This window comes from Nestor notabilis, unplaced genomic scaffold (genome assembly GCF_000696875.1).
Source record: "Nestor notabilis isolate BGI_N333 unplaced genomic scaffold, ASM69687v1 scaffold1422, whole genome shotgun sequence".
NCBI classification, from domain to species: Eukaryota; Metazoa; Chordata; class Aves; order Psittaciformes; family Psittacidae; genus Nestor; species Nestor notabilis.
Window position 1 is genome coordinate 113,211 of NW_009916748.1, and position 23,436 is coordinate 136,646.

The 23,436-nt window shown below is 39.6% G+C and overlaps 1 protein-coding gene across 1 annotated transcript in view; it reads right to left on the reverse strand.

Moving 5' to 3' along the window:
• Positions 1 to 2,688: 2,688 nt before the first annotated feature.
• The window catches only part of VSTM4 (V-set and transmembrane domain containing 4), a gene marked incomplete at its 5' end in the record, with an annotated part of 31,901 nt that continues 11,153 nt past the window's right edge, over positions 2,689 to 23,436 (reverse strand). The window contains 4 exons of the mRNA XM_010024708.1: positions 2,689 to 2,899; positions 14,860 to 14,921; positions 15,717 to 15,829; positions 20,497 to 20,530. Coding sequence (XP_010023010.1) covers positions 2,774 to 2,899; positions 14,860 to 14,921; positions 15,717 to 15,829; positions 20,497 to 20,530 — 335 coding nt within the window. The remainder of the gene's footprint in view (positions 2,900 to 14,859; positions 14,922 to 15,716; positions 15,830 to 20,496; positions 20,531 to 23,436) is intronic.

Sequence of the window (23,436 nt, forward strand, 5' to 3'; positions counted from 1 at the left end):
AAGCTGGGTGGACACTGCATGAGAAAAGGCATAGGAAATGTCTGCTCAGGAAGACGGGTGTACTCCTAAGAAATATTTCTGGCCTCCTTTCACTCAGCTGGTCTGTTGCCTTTCAGGATTCTGCTGTCATCTGAAGTCAGTCACAAAAGTGAAATATTTTAAAATCATGGCATTTTCTGCAAAATAAAAAGATTCAGTTCCTACCTGTTAGTATGCCCTAAGTGCTGAGTACAAGATCAACATGTATCCTCGAATCATTCTTTAAGAAGCGATAAATCCTCCACAGACTAAGAGAACTTATTTCACAAGTAAAGGTAATTTATTTAGCTCAATTAACTATTATTTGGGGGAAACAGATATCAAACATAAACAAGAATATATAGAATATTAATACACAAAGACTGGTATTCATTAAAATACAGGGCATAAACATACAGTAGAGGATTTTTCTGAACAATGGGCAAAATGGCCAGTTGTACATAAAAGGAATGTCCATATACCAAACTTTAGAAACTTTAGAACTTTCACAACAAAGTGGTCAACTCATTAATGTGTTAGAGTTTTATTTTTAATTCCAAAGGAATCACTAATAATTTCTATATTTTTCTAAGGCCTTCCTTACAGCTGTCTGAGTAAGAGATGTCTTCTCTGAATAGTCAGTCAAACCCTGGCTGTTCCAAAATTGATCCCCAAACGTTTGATCACTCTTTAGCACCAATTTATTTTGGTCAATGAGTTGATTGCTGTTTTCTTTGAAAGTCTATCACCCAATCGGAGAACAAGGAAAGATACCCTGCCCTTTTGGTGGGTGGCTGAACTCCTGGGATAATGAGATGGCGAAATAAACATTTTCTTGACAGCTCAAAAATGCAAATAATTACTAACAAACCTATTGATAAAAGCTGGCCTTAGTTTGAAAAGAACTGTTTTGATGGGGGACCAGGGTAGGAATTAGTACTGTACATAATGGACAGCCTGACAAGCTTTTCTTAAATTCTTTTTTTATACAAGAGGTTTTTATCTAACATGGAAGCAGGTAACTGCATTTTACATTTACATATCCTGGCTATACAGTAACAGATTATGTATGCTGCTTAATCTCTACCCCCATTCAAAAAAGTTAAAAAGCAGTTTATACAGACTTGCTTATTCTGGCGAAACCTTCCAAAAGGTAGTGATGTGCTCTCTCCCATTGTCACATGTCCCCATCCCTGCATTGTCATCCCTGCCCTCCTCTCCTGTGCTCCCATGCAGTAACAGAAATAAGGGCATAAGGTTTCCTGTGGTATTTCCCAGCTGTGCCCAAGCCCTGGTGAGAAGTTGCTGTATCACTAAAAAGGCCTGACCTGTGAAGGAGGAAGCAGTTTGGACCACCATTTCAAAACCCAAGGCCTGCAAGTTCTACTCCAAAATCCACAGTAAATACTGCTGAATGCATGGCCTGCCAAGGGGCTTCTTCCCAGACCTGGAGAAGACTTGCCACAAGCCAAGTATCAGATCTCCATGACCTGATGGTGAGCTAAAGAGGCCATGCTTTTTCATCTCCATTAATTCTGCAGTTACTCAAGGGCTAAAGATTCCTAAGGGCTGAAAGCTTTTGGGTACCCAACTCTTCCTGAGCTTTGGTGGAACTTGAGCATTGGAGATTTAGAAGCTTGAAAACATCAATCCAGCTATCCTTCACAACTGAAATGCCCTGGATGCCACAGAGTATCCATGAATGTATATCAAAGGAAAAGGAAGAATCCCATCTGTTATCAAGAGGTGAAGAAAGAGGAAGAGTATTTTGTGCTCTCACATTCGGCTCATTTCCCCAACTCCTGAGCCCTGCTCTTTCAAAAAAAACTCCAAAGTAAGTGAGCAGGGTGTTAATGGAGTCTGATCCATACTGAAGGAGAAGCTTTGTAATTTTTCCTCTAGATCAGCAGTTCAGTAATGTAGGCCACAAAAGAAAACTTCTGCAGGTCTGGGAGCACCAATTTAAATCAAGGACAAAAGCAGTCCTGGCTCTGTTGAAGTCTTTAACTCACTAGTAAGTTTTTCCTACTCCCAATCAGAATTTAAAAAAAAAAAGAAAGAAAAAAAAAAAAAAAAGAAAATGTTCCCCAAGCTATAAAAATTCTTCCTTAAATTTGTTGGGGTTTAACTATGAATGTTTCTTCTAGATTACTTTGAAATGTTTGATTTCAAGCATTTAAGAATACCTTTACTAGAAGTAACATAAGTTTTTAAAAATTACGTCATTTCGAAAGGGAATTTTAGAATATAGAAATCAAACCTTTTTACAACTATTTCTGGAGGGGGAAAAATACGAAAAAAGTAATTTTAGTTTTTTTCTTTGCTGTAGGAATAAAACCAGCATTAAACTGACAAATTTCTTAATCAGATGTGTTTGTCTTCAGAAGCAGATTATGTGCATGGATCCTGCCAGTACTCCTCCTGAGGCTTGCTAAGATGTTGATTTTTTGCAGTTGGACCTGTTGCATTAGCATCAAAGAAGGAATAATGTTTAATATTGAAAATGCCCCAGGTGGAAATTCATTTAAACTGGGGGGGCAAACTCTACAAAGGATGTCTCTAGAATGCCACTTGTAGACAAGCTGCTTTTTCTATGATTACTTTCAATTACATTTTGTTTAAAAGTCTCATAGAAAAATAGAAGTGCATGAATGGAAATAAAAAAATAAGGATATTTGTATGATTTTTATAAATAAACAGCACAGCAAAAATTAAATAGAACACAGACAAAGGACATTTATACAGGCATGAACTATTACAGCTTGTTCTCCTCAAAGAGTATCTGTGCGTAGACTGTCATACTGGGAGTGCCTTTGGCTTCCTGAATCGGCTTCATAAGTTCAAGTTCAGCATATGTTAAATTCTCCTCTGCGATTTTTGGCTAGGAAACAGAACCAACAAATTAGTTACAATGTTGTTACCATTGAATGTAAATATTCTACAGAATGGGCTATATTTCTTCTCTCACGCACAATAATTCTACTATGCTGTTAATCAGTTCCGTCTGCACTGGAGTTAGTTCATAGAAGCTGAAATAAAAATAATATTAAAAATAAGAAACAGGAAATAATAAGATTTTCACATTCATTTCCAATTTCTCCTTGTTTCTCAAGACACTGAGTCTTACAATTCAAATATTGTAAATCTGAAAAATGTGTGTTAGAAAAATGTTCAGCCTCTTTAATTCTAAATTTCCCAATTTAATTTTACTTATTGCAGATTTCACAAGTTGAAATATATATGCCAAATTTGCTTCCCAGCTGTAAACCTTGGGCAAGTTACATCTCTTATCACAGCCATTCTCAGTGCCTCTCACTGTTTCTTAACAGAACCAAAAAAGATATTAAAAATATGCAGAAGGCAGCAAAAATTAATAAATCAAGTTACTGTCATTCCAGTGGGATTTCACCACTTTTGCCCTGGTACAGGTGAGTTCAGAGTTTAGAACAAAGGCTATACCACCAAAGCTGCCTAATTCATTGCAGTCTTGAGTTTTAGACTTAAAACTATAAAACTTAGCTAAGAGAGAGGTTATCAAGAAAGTTAACTGAACAGATTTCACATAGGTGACAGAAGAGCTGCATACTGCTATTAGGGATTGGATTACATCCAGATTCAGAATGGAGACTTAGAGGAGGAAAGTCTTGTCTTGTGTTGCTTTGTGTGTGCTGGCTCATCAGTTGGGGAGTGGGCTGTTCATATCAAATTCACCTTAGAAAATGTAGCAGCAAGCGAATGAGTTGCTGTGGAATTTTACGTGTAGCCCTAGCACTTTAAATGGATTTCAGCTCATTGGTAGAAGATTAAAGTCTGTGCTCCCCAAAGAAGGATGAAGTGCTAAGGAGAACTGGAGAATTTGTTCTTTTATCTTCTGGGGTACTGTGTTGTACATGAATATAACTGGTGTCCTCAAGTTTAAGCCTAAAAAGGACAATTAAAACAAAACAAGAAACATTTCAGCCATGCAAATTTTTGCAGACACAAGACTATACCTTATAGAAAAGGTTGCATCTCTGAGAATAAGAAACACTTTTTCAGTTCTAAACTAAAATCTAAGTCAAAGTTCATAAAGCAGGATTTTTCCATACAGTACTTAAATCTTATAATGAAGAAAATAACAGTATTTTCCAAGAGTTTCCTTTATGTTTTATTTACTGCTATTTATTTCTTTCTGGTTTAACATAAATGATTTCTGTTTCCTTGAAATGTGCTTGAATACTTATTATATTGTCTTCTGGCTAAAAAGATAAACATGTAATATCCTCTGAAATCAGTCCCTGTGCTCCCCTGCTTCCTGTCTTTTACACTGCTCTGGAATACTCTCATTTTGCCTTGACAGTTGCTCACACTCTGCATTTCAGTTTGTTTCCCCTGGGTGGATCAGTTTACACTTTTCCAGAATTAATATAATCTTATTTCTTCCCTGCAGAAATCCTGAAATACTTTGGGCAGCTGCTGCTGCAAGTGGTGTCATTGAAGGCAGTTGATCTGTGCATGTGAGTAAAGGCCATTTGCAGGGCTAACTGTCCATAGGACTGTAATCTGCATTTTATTATTCACATGTTGTTCCCTCCCACCCTCTTTCCACCTTTTGCATGAGTACTCCTATTTGATCTCAGCTTCTGGTCCTCATTCACTATCAAATACTCTACTGCTGACCACACAGAAAATTTTCTGCTTTAGCTGAAGTCTCTGGTGTAATGATGTAATAGGAGTTCCTGTAGATCCCAGCCTGATTTTGTATGTAACAAAAATAAAATCAGGCAAGGCATTTCTTTGTTCATGTACCTGGGCTGAGCTGAGCCACAATGCTTAGAAAGACATTTGTACTATCCTGGCTTTGGCTTAAAGAGTTAGAAAGAAACAACTTGGTCAACTGCTCTGGTACTTTATTTTTGTATTCTCCTTTCTAGCCTAAGAGTATTAGGCTCAGTTTCTAGGCATTTAAGTTGATTTTGCCTTTTGTGGTATGTTAAAGATTCCTCTTGAGATTTCAACATTGTATGTGTCCATCCACTCAGTAGCTAGTTCAGATGTTAAATACAGGAGTTAAGCTGAGGCTGGACATCACAGTATTACCAGCAAATTCTGAAGACTGTATTCACGGTGTAGGATAGCACGTCTAGTCTCTATTTGAAGGTAATGGGAGTTTTGCTGCCAACTTCAGCAGGTATCACCTCAGACCCTCAACACAGAATGATACACTGAGTGTGAAAAGTCTCCTAAATACGATTCTGATAAAACTTTACAAACAAGTTGTTGGTCACTGCCAGAGTAAACCTTTACACTTCCTAAGACTGACCCAGTGCATCTTTTGAAGAAGAAATATTTTCATTGTTCTGTAGGAATCAGTAGCTCAGGGCAAGCTGAATCTGTATATGCTTTCCCCTTTGCTGTTTAATTGTATTTCATGTTATGTTTCCAGATAGAAAATGCTGCATGTCCTAAAATAGCCACCCCAACGCCCAGCTCATGTAAATTTTAGAACTAAGATTTATGAAATCATATTGTCCAGGTGTTTTATTATATTATCTCAAAATTGCATTGTTTTCCAGTGTAGATTATCTCTTTATTCTTACTTTATTCTATTATGTTTGGATATGAAAAATAACACTAGATTCCCCAAAACAAGTCATTGGGCAGTAGTGGCTGATGTGTTGCTTTCATACATTTTTATGATGTTCCTATAGTAAACATAATTTAATAAAGCCAAAACACACTAAATAAATAATTGCATCTAGAAAAGCAATAAAACCAAATAAAATTAGTACTTTCATAAGTGGAAAAGGTACTTCAATTACTGCTACAAGCAACAGCAAACCATAAAATGTGTAGAATAATTTCCCTTATGCATATTTCTAGTATGTAATAATTTGATTGAAAATATGAGGAAACACACAGGAGGTTCAAAATTGTGAAAGGTATACAGTTTTCAGCAAAGGATGTGTAATAACACTGCATGGAAGCCAACTCTACTTTAAAATACCTATGGTAGCCAGAGTTTTATTCTGTACACTCTTCTGTATTTCATTTATCAACCACATGCTTAATTTAATTGTGCTGGTTTGTTTGTCCAAACCCAATTTTTTTATTTTTTTTTTTTTTAAACAGGCAGGGAGAGAAAACTAACTCTACTATTTCATCTCTCATTTGGATTGGATAACCTATTGGCAGTGTAAACCTGGAACGCTGCCACCACCTCCTTTTTGGAACGATAGCGTGACTTTAATAACTGATGTTATAGGTGGGACTGATACTAGGGCAGAAGAGGAAGAGATAATGACTGACTGTCCATTCACCTCTCTCTTTCCATCCTGGCTCTTCACTTAGGAGGTCAATGGTATTTCTATGGCTAGAACATCCTTTCCTGAAAAATTGCATCACTGTTCTAAAATAACATTGCAATGATTTCTTCAAATAGAATCTTATTCCAATGTGACATTTCTAGATACAGTCTTTATCTTGTATGTCTGTTATCTCGTCTTGGGATCACACACTTTGAAGAAATATAAATTAGGAAGACTCATCATTTTCCAGTGTATCTTCTGGCAAATGCGAAATGATTCCTCCTTCACATTTCTTCTAGTTTAATTTTAGTTCATTCCAGCCACAGGGCTTCCCATGGGCAACTGTTTGAAAGAGCTCACTTATAGGAACATTTTTCTTAATAAGCAATCTGCAAAGCCTATATGTGAATATTTAAAAGAAACTAAAGTATGCATATACGTAGGTTTGTTTTTATTGGGTTTGTCCAATACACAAATGTGTTAGGAATTATCCAGAAGGGTTGAGTTTTTAATGAAAATTACTCAGATTTTTGTCATAATTACCAGGAATGTCAGTTATGCTCTTCCTGGACCTAGCTGGTTTGTTTCTTAGCAGGCTCAAGGATGCTTACCATGAGTACCATCAGACTGAAAGTTCTTGAAGTTTTAACTAAGAACACTTTTATCCAAATTTGCAATTAGGTATGAAGAAAACAAGCAAATAATAACCTCGTAAATTTAACTTTTCTGGAAAAACAAGTGATGCCAACTTGCACTTACAGATTTCTGCAATCTCCCTGTTCCATGACCACAACAGTTATCATGAAGATGACAAAATGAATGTGAATTTCTAATTGAAAAAATAATAATAATTCCCCTGATTCTTGTTTACTATCAAAAAGAAGCAGAAAAAGGCTCACCTTCCATTTCACTTCAATCTTAAATATTTTAGTGACTATAACTGCAGACATTTGCCTTGGAATTCTGTGTCTGTATGATCGCATGCGATGGAGTTTCTGGGATATGGTGAAGAATGACTTTAACAGGGGACCAGGACAAGAAAACTGTTTTCTATGTATATAATTTTCAGCTCTGGGTTTTCTGAATTTAACAAGCATATATCCCAAGTTCCAGTCAGAGCTTCATAATATTTTTAGTAACTCCAATTTCCTGCAGCAGCACTTGAAGATGAAACACCACCCTTACTGGCATGCCCTTTTGTCGCGGGTGAATGGATTAGGTCAGCAAGGGTAAAACCTTGCTGATTATGCATATGTTTGCTGGTATGATTGCCAGTACCTGGCCAATTGCCATCTGCGAACTGGCCATGCTCTGCTGTTGGATGCACACTGTGGTGCCAGAGGGATGCTGCAGGAAATGCAAATGGGAAAGGTGCAGTGTCAAGAGGTGGTGCCGAGGTTCATTTGATCCAGTCTCTAAGAACTGTACTTCTCTTCAGATTACTGCACAGCACAAAGCAGCCCTTCTCCAGTGCCATGAAATAGCTCTTTCTTAGCAAGCACATGCTGAAACTACCATTTTTTCTTTCCCTTTCTCTCGCAAAAAACAAACTTGAGTCTTTGGCCTTTTCTCTTTCATATTTAAGAAACATCCAGTTTTGTAGTCACTCCTGGTAAAAAGCTCCACAGAAAAAATGCAGATATTGTCCAGATGGCACAGCTTAGGAGCATCCTGTGTCACTGCCTGAGCACACTTAGACAGGAAGTGTCTAGACAGGACTTTTCAGGCCAACTGGATGGACTTTGGCCGCAGGGCAAATTGCTGCTTCTCTCTGCATGAATGCACAGATGGGATAAAACTGCATACTGCATGCAGCCTAAGGAAAAGGGCCAGCCCATCTTCTCCTCTGCATATCTCCTTTTCATAAGCATCTTTTTTTTGAAGCTGTGGGAGGGGATGGCCTTTGGCTGCCAGACTGGCCATCGCCAGAGGGTCAGTTACACAGGTGAGGGCAAGAGTGTGCTGAAACGAAATATTCAGCGTGTTTGGCGGACAGGCTGCAATTCCATTGTCTGGACCATCAGGACTGGGGGAGACCACACATGCTAGTAGTCAGATTAGGCAGGATTTTGCAAAGTTAATAGTAAGAAAACTCGCTGTAGCTTCAAAGAGAAAATGATTAGCCTCTGACAGTCCTGTTTTTCAATATACACTGGAAAGCCACTCTCTTTAGAATGTGTAGTTTCAGCTGTGCTGAAATCAGTAGTGCTCCTCAGGGGCATAGATACACCTGATGCTCAAACCCTATGAACTTCAGTGGGATGGGTCCCTCATTAAGGTAGTAACTTAGGAGTCAGAGAGGGTTTTTTTCTTTTTAGAGCCTTAGTTGTTTATCAGTGTTAATGTCCTGACTGCAGGCAGAGAGCCAGAGGTTCCCCTTGAAGAGAGGAGCTTCAAAAATTACTTCTGCAGACCTTCATGAAAATCTGAAGCTAGATCTGCAAGATGAGTTACCCCTTAGAAATGCAACTGCTGGCCAGTAAGAGTGATGAAATATCAAGGGAGACATCATCTTCCCAGTGCCAAAGCTGAGGAATGTGACATTGGAAAATATGGGAAGTGGAAGTATAACTTTAAGTGGCACTATCAGTTAAAAAGGATGGGTTCTTTCCATTAAGTTACCTATTTTTTATTCCCTAGAGTGAAAAGTACTTCTCAGACTCCCTGAGAACAACATCTACAACAATTTGTGAAGTCTCTTTCATCACTGCATCTGAATTTTGCTGTTGAATCCATACAAGTTATGATAACAAAGTCAGGGACAAAAAAGATTTACTAAGTCCCATTGAATTATTTTATTTTAAAGAAACAGAATCCCACAAATGTAGGGGAGGTGGTGACTCTAAAGGGTGAGCCTGTCCATCTTTCTTCATTGACAGAGTTAAATATAACTGGCAGAGGTTTGTCCAGCCTGTTTTAACAGCTTTTAGGAAACATCTTTGCTAGTGCTTTATTTCTTTTACTGCTGCAGTTATTGCCAGATTATAAACCAACATTGCTGGAAATCAGTCTGATTTCTTCTTATCCTTCACAAAGGCCCAAGGAAGTAATTAAAAGTTCTCTGGTGACACTTTTATTACTCCAAATGTGTCATCACACAAAAATCATCTTCTGTGGAATTTTGTAAATACACAAGTCTCGACACAATTCCAGCAAGCGATTTTATGTATTTATACAACCTCTTCCTTCTTGGGGGTAAAGATAGCAACCTGTGATCTGAATGGGAAAGCAGACATGTCTCAATAGTTTTGAATATGTTGTGTTCTGAGTGCCAACATGAATGTGTAAATAATATTCATGTTCCTCTGTACTTCTTAGATCCTAAGGAGAGACTGCAAAAGAAAAAAAAAAAGAAGAAAAAAAAGAAAAGGAATATTTGTTTTTGGGAGAGAGAAATTATGTGGACTGGATGGAATATTCAAGACTCACAGGGAGTCAAGGAAAAAAATGTTCACTCCTTTGTATATCATATGTACAATGTTACATGACATCTGTGGAGATCAATAAAGCCTTAAGAAACTGGGAACTTAAATCATTACTCATTGTTGCATATTGTGGAGGAAACAATTCTTCCAACAGAGGGTGGCACAGCTTTTAATTTAAAATCATCCAGGAGACAATAAGACCTGATTATTTCCAGATTCAGAATCCACAAATTACTGAACAGATATATTTAAATTCCTTTTTCTTTCTCTAGGAAAGGACCAGTGATACCTACAGCTTAAGACTAATGAGGAATCCTACTAGTTGCGCAAAAAAATTATTAGCCCATTTTTCCCAGCTAGCTTTGTGCATATGGTATAAGACTGGTTTCAATGATGCAGTGCTTAATTCTAATATGAAAATGAGAAAAGGGAAAAAAGCCAATTCATCCATTGGGTACAATCTTGCAAAGGGTAAATTTGTTGTGAGGCTGAAGCTGTGGGACCACAGGCTGGAGCACAGCTTAGAAGGCACAAGTTTCCCAGCAACCAAAACCCAAAGCAGCTCTTTATATTTCACAGCTCTGACATGGTAATCACTTGCCCATCTAGACCCCTTTCCAAAAAGAATTTCATGGTCACTGATTCTGATGTACAGCGGATCTGGCTGTTTTGTTGTACAATGGGAAATGCACTCCTGACACATAAATTTTTCAGGTAAAGGAAATTGAAACTTCTGGGCAGCTTTAGGGACACCTGTCTTCATTGCTTGATTCAGGAGTACACACCCATGTAGAACACTGAGCCAAATGTGTAATGCTGAAAGCTTGATTTTGATGAGTACATGCAGATGATAAGACCAAGTCACAGCCTTCTTAGTTCCACAGGTGAAACCTATGTCAAGTTACTGCTCAACACCCTTCTGCTTTATGGACATGGCAGTAGCAGGGAAGTTGTCCTTTGAACCAAATACCTGCAAATTCCAGACTTTCAGACATATTACTAATTACAGAGTATGCTCTTTCAGTGCAGGAACTATCCTGTCCTGCGGTGGCTTCCACTCAGTACACTTTCAGCACTTAGCCTATAAAGTAAATAAAGATGGGATTTTCAAAACTGCAGAAAGAAACCTGAGCTCCCCACTTCTATTACATCTATAAACACCTGGGAATCCAGATCTCTGAGCTGGCTTTGCAAATCTCAGCATAAAATATCAAGAGGTGATGCCTGAAAAAGGCAGGCAGGTAGAATGGGTGCCAAAGATCATGCTTTCACCCAGAGTAAACAAAATTACTTCCAGAAATTTCCCTCCATCTTTGATAACCGTAAGTCCTTCCTGTTCCTCAAGTAGCTTTTACATCATTATCATCATTAAAAGAAAATCTCAGTGAGATTGGGCCACCAGTGATAGAGTAAACTCTGAGACAAATAACCCTGTCTATGCTGTATGATCTCAAGTTAAGAGGTTGCTTCCCTTAATTAGCTCAGCTACCCTCACTGAAAGCACTCTGCTTCACAAGTCACACAGAACCGGTGTGTATTCTGTGGTCGGGAACAAAAGAAGCCAGATACACTCCAGTAAAGAGGTCACTCAGTGTAGGAAGAGCAGAAGCCAACTCTTATGTACTGTGTGCTTTACATGTACAACATGTTTGAAGAACTAAGATCATTTATAATACAGAATATGTTTCTCTGATTTCAAGGTGGGATGGTTATATGATTTAGCAGAGGCCACGTAAGTCAGCGACAGAATTGGGAAGATTTGCTATATCCTGTCTTATCAGTGCAGGTATTCCTCCCCTTCAAATTTAGTGTACAGATGATGAAGGCAACAAAAAATTTGTGTAAGTAAACATTGCAGGATTTGGTCTAACCTGAAGTGCCATCCCTTCCATTGGCTCTAGTGAATCACACAGGAGCTCCTAACCTTGATGGTGCAAACCGTCGTGAAAAGACACTGAAACCTTTTCATTTAGATGATGTTCTGCAACTGACACTCTTGGGCTATGACAACTAATCTCTAGGAGGCAATGAAAGGCTTACTGGAAAATTTGTTTGAGGAAGTTTAAGATTCATCTCTGCCAACTCAAAGGGCTAAGGCTATAGCAGAACAGCCCTTAGAGAGCAGAATTTGTAGGCCCCTGGAATTTTCTTCCTCCTAATAACTCTCTGTGCTTCTTGCATGCTATAAAAACCATCCCTTTTTGCATTTCAGCATCTCTATTTCCCTTGATCTGTACACATTTTTCATTGATACTAATAGAGGATGACACTGATGGGGAATATTTTTGCAACAAGGGGAGCATAGAATTGTTATTCTGGCTAAAGCAAAAGCAATATGACTTAAGCAGAGTTTTTAAAAGACTTTACTCAAAGCTGTGTAATTGAACATAATATTAGGCTTTCTCTCTTTTTTTTTAATTTTCATTGAGATTATGTCCATATTTTATCCAGGTTATTGTATTCTTGTAAAATTATACTGCAACCCACTCTAGCACGTTAACAACGGAAGAAATTCTCTAGCTTATTATAAACATCTTTCAAGAAACCAGAAGCACATGTCCTCTGGAAATAATTTTGCTGGTATTTAGGTTATTACAAAAAATTTCCCAAAACACTGGAATTATTTTGTAATGTTCCCTTATACTCTCGCTTGTTTGCTTAGGTTTTCTAGAATATTCTCCTTGTGCCCTGCTGTGGTACCTTCCTTGGGTTGCACAGGGATGTTGCAGAAGTCATCCAGAAACACAGTAAATTGAGTCTGTCTTTGCAGTGACCATTACCTAGTAACTATGTGCCATCAGTGAAAAAAAGACCTAGTGCAGACACCAGTTGTGCAATAGTTTCAGCTGGAAAAAAAATACTTTACCCTGCAGAGATTTTGCAGGATGATGGTTGTTTTGTTTGGGGGTTTTTTTTGCTCCAAAGGAGACAAAGAATTTAAAATCTGCAGATTATTTGGGAATTAAAAAAAATGGGGAGGCAAGTTTGCTGAAAATCAATAAAATGCTTCATTTAGATGAATCTGATGTGACTTTTTCTCTGTATTTATTACCATTTTGTATCTTTGTTGAAACTTCTTTTGCTTCAGTTGTTAATTGCCTCACTGAAAAATCATTTAAAAGCAGAAAAAAATGATTTATTTTTTTTTTTTACTGTTAATACTAAACAATGGAGGTTTAACCATGTTGTAAAGGGAGGCAAGAGGAACAGAAATGGGAAACAGCTCTGAGGAGTGTCCTGCTCAGCTGCTGAATGTGCCTTATAGACTGATTTGGTTTTAGCTTACTTTGCCCTTCATTGCACTTTATTGATGGGTGAGTTCTGATCTTGAAAATCTTTTGGATAATACTCTTTTGGTTACTTTTTGAGTTAAAACTAACTCACATCCATAGATTGTGTGTTTTCTGCAGGCGGCCATGTCTCTCTGGGTGCACTCTGAGGTGAATATGAAAGGGGAAAGAGCAACATATGGAAACAGCTGCCAGACTCGAGTCCAACAACAAGGCACTAAGCTGAGTCTGCTGGCTGGCAGCGTGTGGATCCTCAGTCACGCTAGGGAATGCAAAGCTGATTTCATTGTTTGAAAAGACTTATTCCTGCTCACCTCCTGAGAGGTTGAACCTTGACTGGGGTTGCATAGGACAAAGGGCAGAGCTAACAGCTATTTGTGGCCTATATCCTTGGATTTTTTCCAGAAAGAAAAAGCATCTGGAAACAGATTTACCTCAAGTTCAGCATGTGTTGATGTGCTTTATTGACCTGCAGGAAGAGCCTGAGTGCTTTAGCTGAAAAGAGCTTTTCCTAGGAGGGCTGAAGACTGATTTCTGATGTAGCTGTGTGCCCAGGTGCAATGATTAATGCAGTGAGTGCACAGCAAAGGGTGGCTGTCATCCCCTGATGCCAAGTGCTCTCTTCTGTGTCTTTGTACTATTAGCATAGCTTTGGCCTAACACAATTACCTACCTGGATGTAAAGGTTTTATCATGGACTTTGAGAACTCTACCTCTTCCGCTACTGAAACCTGACCAGCATGAGCAGTGCCTGAGCAAGGCGCAATACCCACAGGACAAGGAGACGTGAGCTTCATACCCAAGCAGCAATATCGCCTAAGATTTTAGCTGAGCTGTTCTGAAGTCAGCAGGTATCCTGGGTTGTACCCTGACCATGCTTAAAAGGGCAGAGGTTATTTACTGACAATTGGTGGGAAGGTTCCCAAGTCTAACCCTCACCTGAAAGTCAAGTTATCACAGAGGCTTTTGTTAAGTTATTCACGTGGCTTAACTTTAGGCACATAATTTCACCCAACTCCATCAAAGTTAGGGAGTTACTCACTCTGGGCTTCCTCTATTGCCAGAGAAGAAAGGATTCCCAAAAGGCAAATCAGAGCATCTAGTCTGAATTAGTAGAAGCATCAGGCTCTTCTTGCTCATCTCTCTTTCTAATGACTATATAGGAAGCCTAGCAGACCACCCTTTTTATAAAGGCAGCTGAAGTTAGTTGGTATATAACTCTATTACCCCTGGATGTCTTGTTCAGGTATTGCTTTGTTACTAAAGCAGAGAAGCACCACTCCATCTATTTGATTTGTCTGGCATAGATCTGCACAGGGTTTTTTTCAAACAGAAATTCATATCAAACAGAAACTATCATGCGAGGGTTTTTTTCCTTAATATGAGCTATACACCTACATCTTACTCCTGCAGTTCAGTTATTCCTGACTTACACCACAGTAGGGTAGAATCGGGCTCCCCATTTCTGACTTGAAAAGTCTCAAAAGCAGTGTGACCAGTACAGTTGTGATTCTATCAGTAACTGGTATTTTTTCCAACGTACCAGCTGCCAGAGGCGTGTAAGAATCACTAGCATTTAACAGGCTACATTTGTAGACATGATGACTGCTAGAAAGATGGAAAACATCATCCAGTGTAACCTAATGCTCAAAGTGAAAATAAAAAGGATAAAACCCAAGATAATTAGTTACTTTAAAAAGTATTACTTAAAAAACCCAAAAAACTTGTACTATTTTTTAAGCCAATTTATGATTTCTGAACCTAGATTCTGGCAACATTACAACCATTGTATTGAGAGAGAAGAATATGGAGAAACTAATTTAATAGAAAATTACTTACCAGGATCAATTTTCTTTGAGGTTTCAAGAGCTTGGGCTTAGGAAAATTACTGGCTATTGGAGCTAGGGAAATAAATATTAAGGGGTCATTTTATATCATCATCATTCACTGTCATTTTTAGTATATACATTAGCAGTTTATAAAATACAGATTAATAGCGGATTAGGAGCAAATACATGTATTTATACCAGACCTCAACTATATTTCAGGTAACATTTTAAAATTAAGCATAGGGTTTATGAATTAGAAACAAAATCACAGGATTAATGAATCTGATATGCAAAACATGCTATTTGCATGCAGAATCCAGAGCAAGTATACCCCTTGAGAAATGACCACCTGTGATCTAATCCACAGTAAACCTTCAGGTCCTTTACTTCCTCTCTCTAGTGGCTCAGCACTGGCAGTAGAGCTCAGGAAGTACACCCTAGTGTTTGTGACACTGACCCCAGGGGCAATCATACATCTTCTTTGAAAGTGAGGTCCTCAAGATCAACCCAAGAGGTTGATCTTTATCTGCTCAGCTTGCCTGACTTCTCAAGTGACCTGAATTTTTAAGAGTGCAGTGTGCTGACTTCCCTCAGTCCATACTCAACATGACATTTCATCTTGCCTTAATATTGCTACAGAGATTCCTCTCCCTCCTCTGATTAGTGGGAGGTGAGATCTTTTGTTTGGACTTATTGACTAGCTTTTCAATAGCTAAAGCTGTAGGGAGGCAAAATCCTGGTCCCAGGAGCAGGCACAGACCATTTCTTCCCCCAGTGACGGGAGTGAGCACAGGTCACATCCCACACTGCTGTCCCACTATAGTTGTGCTCAGGATTTGAAACACCTCTGCATTTCTGTTTTCATACCTTTTGCTGGGATGGCTGGTGGCTGCTCCAGTTTCTCTTTCGCTTTTTTTTTCTTTACCTTCTTGGGCTGTAGAGGGGACATGCTTGTCACACTGGTAACTGTCTCCCCAGAGCTGCAAAGCAGAGGCCCATATGTGAGGGAAAATTGAAGGCAATGCAGGGAAAGACAGTTCATTCCAGTGAGTTCATTCAAACACATCACCTTCTGTTCCTGAGAGTCCCTGCCTGACAACTTGGATTTTGACCTGTGGATATACTGAAAAATTTCTTACAGGGGTTGGACATGCTCTGGGTCTTGCATTTTTTCAACTGTACAAGTTGAGAAACTCAGCAGTGTGATCTGTCCTGGGGCAGAAAATGCAAAGTGGCAAGTATAAACAAGACTCATTTTATAGCACCTATTCCTTAAAAACATGTATGACCCATTGCTTCATTCGGAATGAGCTTGTACCTCTCTGTCCTTGAGGGCCACAGGCACAAATGAGTTAGGTGATTTGAATAAGCTCACGTGGGTTTTTTACCCTTAGCATCTTCGAAAGCCTTAGGTCATAAATCCTGCTTCGAATATTCAGGGTTTGGATACACAGTCAGGTTGCAGCGATTGTCACCATGTGTCAGGTGAGCTGTGGTAACTGTACCGTGCTCCTAAGTTGCAACTAACGTGAAATAAAATTGTATTTGCTTAACGTGTAATGAAAGAAATCTTAACTTACAGCTGGTGTGGGAGGAGAGTGTATAGGAGTTAGTTATGATGACTACAGTAGTGCAGGTGACTTGGTAAGCAGTTGTTGCTCAGATGCATCTGACCATACCTGGGACCCTGGGAAAGATTAAGGCAGTATGGTTGTGGGGACCTTTCTGCTCTGTGCTGTTGAGTTACATCACATAATGGGATCCAACCAGGGTCTCCATAGTCATAACACTGACAACACTGGTTTCACTGAACCTTAAATAATTTGTCCCAGGTTGCTGTTCCTCTCCAGGTTCTTTTGCATAATGAAACATTCTCTTTATATTAATAGAATAAAATACTCAAACTGGGCCAAAACCTTAATGAAAGTTGTCTCGGCTATTGCCCACACAAGAATAACAAAATAATAGACATTATCATTTTACACATCCAAATGAATGTCACTATCATTGGTAAAATCACTCTGGATTTACACTTGTGTAGATTACAAAAAGACTCTGGTTTGCTGATTTTCCTGAGTTCTGTTCCATGTACTCAGTCCAAAACCTAGGTTTGCTGCCAAGCTTTCTTTTAATGTGTTTAAAAGGTAAAATATTTTCATGATGTATAAATAAATCACACCAATTATGTAAACTGAGGGTTGCACTAAAATAATTTCAAAGTCTGCCTGCACTGGTGCGAACCTATCCCACAACAACCATTTGTTTCTATATTAAAAACAAAACGTGAAATGGTTTTAAACCAGCAGGAAATGAAACTGTCCTGACTGTCTCCATTGCCCAAACACAGCAAACTGCAAAGAACAAAGAATAGCAAAAAGGGGACAAGAATGCTTTTCTTAATGCTTTTGGTTTTAATAATCCAAGGTCATTAAGGCAGACATGTAGCTTACAGATACTATTATTCTGATATAGCTACTTTAAGCACAATATATGAAAAAGGCTTAGTGTCAATTCATTGCATTGGTTATTATCCCTGCTTTGCCACTGAAAAAAAGTGAAGCTACAGAGAATCGTATTTGTGGCTTGAGCTTTTCTTTTAAATGCCAGGGCCATACAGGGTTAACCAATTCTGGGAGATATACAGTAACTATACTTGCTGTCTTAGAACTGAGCTCCTCAAACTAAACAAGGAGGCTCAGAAAAGACTCCTTGGCTCTGAAACACTGCCTCTTTGTGAGCCTGTCTTGTTCTATTTCTAAAAGGAAAGTTAGTTTTTTATCTCCAGCTCCTCCTCCAGCCTCCTGGCTTCTATTTCAACAGTGTCACATTGTGTGCTTCTTGTGGGATCTAATGAGTTTTTAGAGAGCAAGAAAAATACATGAGTTTGGGGGGAAAACCTGTGGAAGGTGGTTAACAATCATGGCACTAGGGCAGCAGTTTCTCTGGAGGTCATGGCTGTCCCAAGAGATGGCAAACTACTACAGTTTTTGGTTTACTATCCTTATTAGAGTCAAGGATGTGGGACTTTTCCTGTTGTCATCTAAGTCGGCTATTTCCTCTTGTCAAAGGTCTGCAGAGGGATGACAAAAAAACCACTTGAGTGATCTGGGAGCTGCTTTGATATTTCCCAAACAGGGGAGCTGTGTGAAAAGTTGCCAGGGATGGACTCAGTACTCAGTTCTGGTTCAGTCTGGCAGAATTTGTTCCTGTGGTGTTAGGCTGGCACTGTGGAACCAGGATGTCAAGATGGGCAGATTTCTGGGGTGAACACTTTTTTCGCCTCAAACTATTTGTTTCCAGAAGAGCAGTCACTGAAGGACTGGGGGTTCAGGCCAAAACAAACATAAAAGATGGAAAAAAACAATGTTTTCAAAGCTACACCTCCTGGGGGTTTCTGGATTTGAAAACTGACCAAATGATCTAATAACAATGAAGAAAATAAGAAGGAGGATATTTAAAGGGAAAAAAAATGGAATTAGGTGGTTTGAAAAGCCTAAAATAGCTATACTTCTTATTTAGGTATTTATTTTTTAAATGTGGGAAAGAAATGGGTTTAGGTTAACTCATTTTTTTCCTTAATTTGTTCTTGGTCAAGGAGCAAACCAAAACCTAAACATTTGCTTTGTTCTACCCAGGAAATCTGGATTTAATTTTCTTTTCTACTAAGGCCATTTTGAGAGACCTGGAGCAAGTCATTTAGCCCTTTATGCCTCACATTCCAATAAGGTAAAAACACCATTATGATGTCAAGACATAAAATATTTTAAGATGCTTAGGTATTACTGCAGTGGGAGTACAGACATTTCTTAGACACTGGACTATTAATGTAATTTTGAAACTGGATTCTGCTCTGAGATTGAAATATCACTAAGGGAGTTGGAGGTGAGCCTCTAATCGAAGCTGAATTTTGCACAGCATAGTCATTTCAACTGGCAGGAATCTCATACAAATGAGTTCATCAGTTTGGCCTAATGGATATTTAGACACTGGGGTTTGGGTCTAAATACATGAATCAAGTTCCAAGACAAGGAATGCACAGGTGAAGAGAGATGAATGCAAAGGAATTAATGGTTTATGTTTTTAGCAGAGGGTGTAAAAAAAGTGCTACCAAGGGGGAAAAATTATGATACTGGTAAAACTTTCATAGCTATTTAATTTTGAAACCCTGAAGTCAATGCACTTGAGACATGCACTTGTGAGATTGCGACTTTCATTAGTATATCTTGTCACACTTAAATGCATGAAACTTTATTTTTATCCATATAGAGTTATGTATTTCTTATGCTTCTGAATATTCCATTTTACAGTAAAGAAATCATGTTGGCTTGTCTTCCCCCTGATATTTAGCCTCTTAAGTTTAGTGTTTGCAGTAGTAGCACACATCATCTACTCCCAGAGAGGCAGATTCTGTAGCACAAGCCTTTTTATCTGACTGCCATGCTCCATAGTTTCAGTCATGTTTTCAGTCTGGTCTCGTTTTTTTCTTCTTCTTGTGTTCTCTACCGATTTACTTTGATTTCCTCCCTCTTCCCCTTCTTTTTTTGACTTTTTGTTTTTGTAATTCCAAGTTTGTCCCAGCAGCTAATAAAGAGGAGGAAAGAGAAAACATCCAGGGGAAAATGAAAATTGCTGAGTTATCTGCAAATTTTTGGTGTGGTGCAACGGCTGGTCAGGGTCACAGAACAAAGATCTTTCAATGAAAGTTTCAGTTTGTACTGGCCTTTCCTGAACTCTCTGTTGTTTTATTGTGACTTTATTTACATTCAAGTGTCGGTAAGCCTGACTACAATGATCATCCCATGAGAATGCACTAAAAAAATCACTATTTGAGGATCTAGAGTATGTTCTACTTGGCATTGAATCTCATAGAATCTTTCTAGATACTATGAGAAATAGTATCTGTGATACCAAGTGATACTGGGTTTAAACTACAAGGCCGGAAACACATGTTTTATGTCTACTGAAAACTGGGAAACAGCTGTTCTGAGTTGTTGTAAAGCATCCCTCTTTAATCCTTTTTGTTTAAAAATACTTCTGTCATCTTTTTTTTAAATTTTACTGCAGTTCCACCATAATTTATATCTCAGGAAAATCATATGATGGAAATCAGTTTTATAGCACTACACAATCAAAAATTTGTGGATGTTGGTGTTATTTAAAGAAAGAGGGACTGATGACTGAAGCAAAAGTGGAATTTTTCCCATCACTTGGAGTCTTCAGCTGGCAATAACTTGTGAGCCTTGAAAATCTCAACCCTGTGTTCCTGGGTGTGGGAATCACTGGGTAACATTGTGGTTTTCCCTATATATATAGATGGTTTAAGTCATTACCATCTGGTGAGGTGTTGGGAAACCCTGGAAAGCCATACAGGATGAAAGTAGGCTTCTCCAGAAAGCAATCCAGAGCCTCAAGGAGAAGCTTGTCACTGAAGCACCTGCACGACCTACAGCTAGATAGCCCAGGTAGGTCTCCCTTATCATGCACAGCAGATGTTGGCTCACAGGCACGTTCATCAGTCATGGACCTGGGACTCTTTATCTTCCCGTAAGCATTTTGGAAAACATTACTCATCTTCTTCGGCACACATAGCAAAACAAAACCAAAACTGGTGTCTTGGGTTATAGCAAAGAGAAGTGTAATCTCCTACCTGTTCTGGGGGCATTTCACCAGGTAATGCTTCACTGTTAAAGAAAAGAAAAAAAGAAGAAAGAAAATGTGGCTTCACACCAACACAGTTTATGAATTACATGAGGCACTGCAGATAGACGTATGTTGCTGAGACTGTGGAGTTGCCAGGTTGTTACACAGAGAGCTTCTAATCGCCACCATACGTTATATTGTGCATTAAAAAAACTAACTAAAAATCATAGGCTTGGGAAAGAGGAATGTATCAAATGACGCCAAAAATCTGCTGTGGAAGCGCTGGGCAACACACATTCTAGTGGTCAGCCCAGCCAAAAGACAGCTTGCTAAGGAAAAGCACAGCAGGCCAGTAATTTTACTTTGAGGACTTTTATTTCCCTTGTGGTGCCTCTATTTATTTCCAGAAGCCTGAAATAAACCATTCACCCACAGGAGCCACTACTGTTCCTAATGTAAGTTAGATTGTGGCCTTAGGCATAAAAGGATTGCCTCCTGGGATCAGATCAGAGGTCCAGTCCAGCCACTATCCTGTCCCTAACAGCTGTGTGTGTGAGCTATGTAAAACCTTCTGTTTCATATTCCTTTGACTCAGTAGTCCTGAGCAAGGGCAGCTCCCCCCACTGTAGCCTTTCAGGAGCCAGGGTTATTAAGATGCATTTTGTAGCTTAGTGGCTTCTGTGCTCTGCGCAAGCTGCGCAGCGTACAGAGACATGCAGGCAGGAGAGCCTCTGGCTGTTCTGGTCAACCTACTGCCAACTTCTCAGAAGGAAATGAGGGTGCATCCCTGGACCATAATATGAAGTTGGATACAACATAGACACCACCCTCCCTTCATGTTCTCCATTCTTTAAAAGGTCATGAAAACCAGACAATAGCACACTTCACGATCATGCCCCTCTACAGGAAAGTTTTCATATTTGGTCTTTCTTACCTCAATTCGCCTGTTCTAAAGAAGCTCCTAGGGGGTGTATTTTAGTCCTAAAGAAAGGGAGCTGAGAGTACTAGGAACTGGGCTTAACAGAGAGGCCAAGTCTAAGCTAGCTTCTATCTGGCAGTGCTTCCATCTATCTGTCTGGCCTTTTAAAGATATACATGCGAACAGTAGGCCTGACCCTTCAGGAGTAAGGGGATGCTCATGTACACTGTTGACGTCCTTCTGTTTAGCATCTCTAGGCATGTATTATTTTGTTTTGCCCTAGACTAAATACTCCAAGCCTTTGAACCAGGGATTGGGAAGAGCAAACACTCCTGTAATAAATGGGCATAGGCTTCTACATAACCACAGAGGAGTTGCCAGCTGCAACCACTGCTGCTTCCCACAGCATCCCATAGCTGCCCTGCACTGTGAGCCAGCCCTAGCTGCACTGCCAATCCGGCCAAACCAAGCGACCTCCTTTGGTGAGGAACTGAGTTCAGTGTTACCCTTCTCATGTCAGATCCCTGAGGTGAGCCAGAATCTGCTCAGGTTTCACACACAAGCACTCCAGAGGGATCATTTCAAGCTTCCTCTACTGCAAATCTCAACTTTTAGTTTGGGTATGAGCTGCTATTTATTCCAGGCTGGGCTGTTCTAGTAGAGGGCTGGGCAGAGTTTTCCCTCCCTCTTCTCCCCATGCTTACTTGGGTGTCTGCCTCCACTTCCCATACACAATGCTAGGGCAGGGCAGTTCATCCTCTTCGTGGTGTTAGGGCTGAGGAACTGGGAGAAGAAGCTGGAGTGGTGGGAGAGCTGAGAGTGGTGGGGTGACTGGAGAGGTTCAGGGGGAAGCCCTGGTGGAAATCTGCCTAGTAAGGTGAGGTAAGGAGATAGTTTTGGTAGTCCTGGGCCCCTGACCTGGTCTCAAGGGGAAGAACAGAGCCAGGCTTTTCTTGGGGGGCCTCTGAGGAAGGTGATGTGTCAACTCACTACAGGTGGAAAGTGGCTGTGCCTGGATTCTGCCTGGAGATTTGGGGTGATGCAGAGGGAGAATTGCTTTGCTGACCCTGTCTTTTCTCCTTTTCTCAAGGAAGGATGGACTTCATGATTTCACTGCAGGCTCTTTTCACATGAATACTAGCACCTGCCTAGTCCAGCCCAGGACGGACATAGAGAGTGCTGAGGATGGAGACGAGGTAAGATAACACTTTTTGAGGAGTTATGCCTTATTCTAACAGTCTGAATGAGAGAGTACTGCTGTTGGCTGGCAGGGTGGGTATCTTGTGGTCAGACCCTAACCCCTGGAAGGTGCTTCTGGAGGGTGTAGCGGAGTGTTGAGAGAGCAGGGGGCTCTTTGTGCCCCATGCCCATATGGCAGAGTGGAAACAGCAACTTCCAGGAACTGCTACTCCCTGTGGCAGAGGTTCAGGGCTGAGCTTGCTGCCATGGCCCAGAGGCTGTAGGGAGAAAAAGTAATATGGGGCTGATTGAGACTGTGTCTGTCACTGCTGCTTCTTCCACTGCTGCTTCAGAAATTTTAACTCCCTGATGCCTGACTGGATGCTGAGGTAATTAATGTGGTTACAGAAAATACTCTGATCAGGTGGTCCTGGCTGAAAGACTTGCATGAAAATCTTATCACTGTATCCTGAGTGCCTGTCTGCTAAGCTTTATTCTGTTATATTTCCATTGAATCCATAAGTTTAATGCTGCCAGTGTTCACTGGATAATGTTCAAAATCTAAATAAAAATTCGGTGAAGCCTGCAATTATTCAGATGTTAGGGTAGTGAAGAAAGGATTTAGCAGCTCAGAAGAAATTACTTTTTCTCTGTTGTATATGCTTATTCTGTATTACGTTCTATATTAGTTCTATATTTAATTGGTGTTGGTTAAATGTAAAGAGACCTCTTCTGTAAGCTACTTGCATGCTTATACTAGCGTAAATCAGCAAAAACAGAGGCAAAGTCTAGCCCAATGTCTGCTCAAGAAAAAAAAGGATGCATCAGCATGTCTAGTGCTTGGAGCCT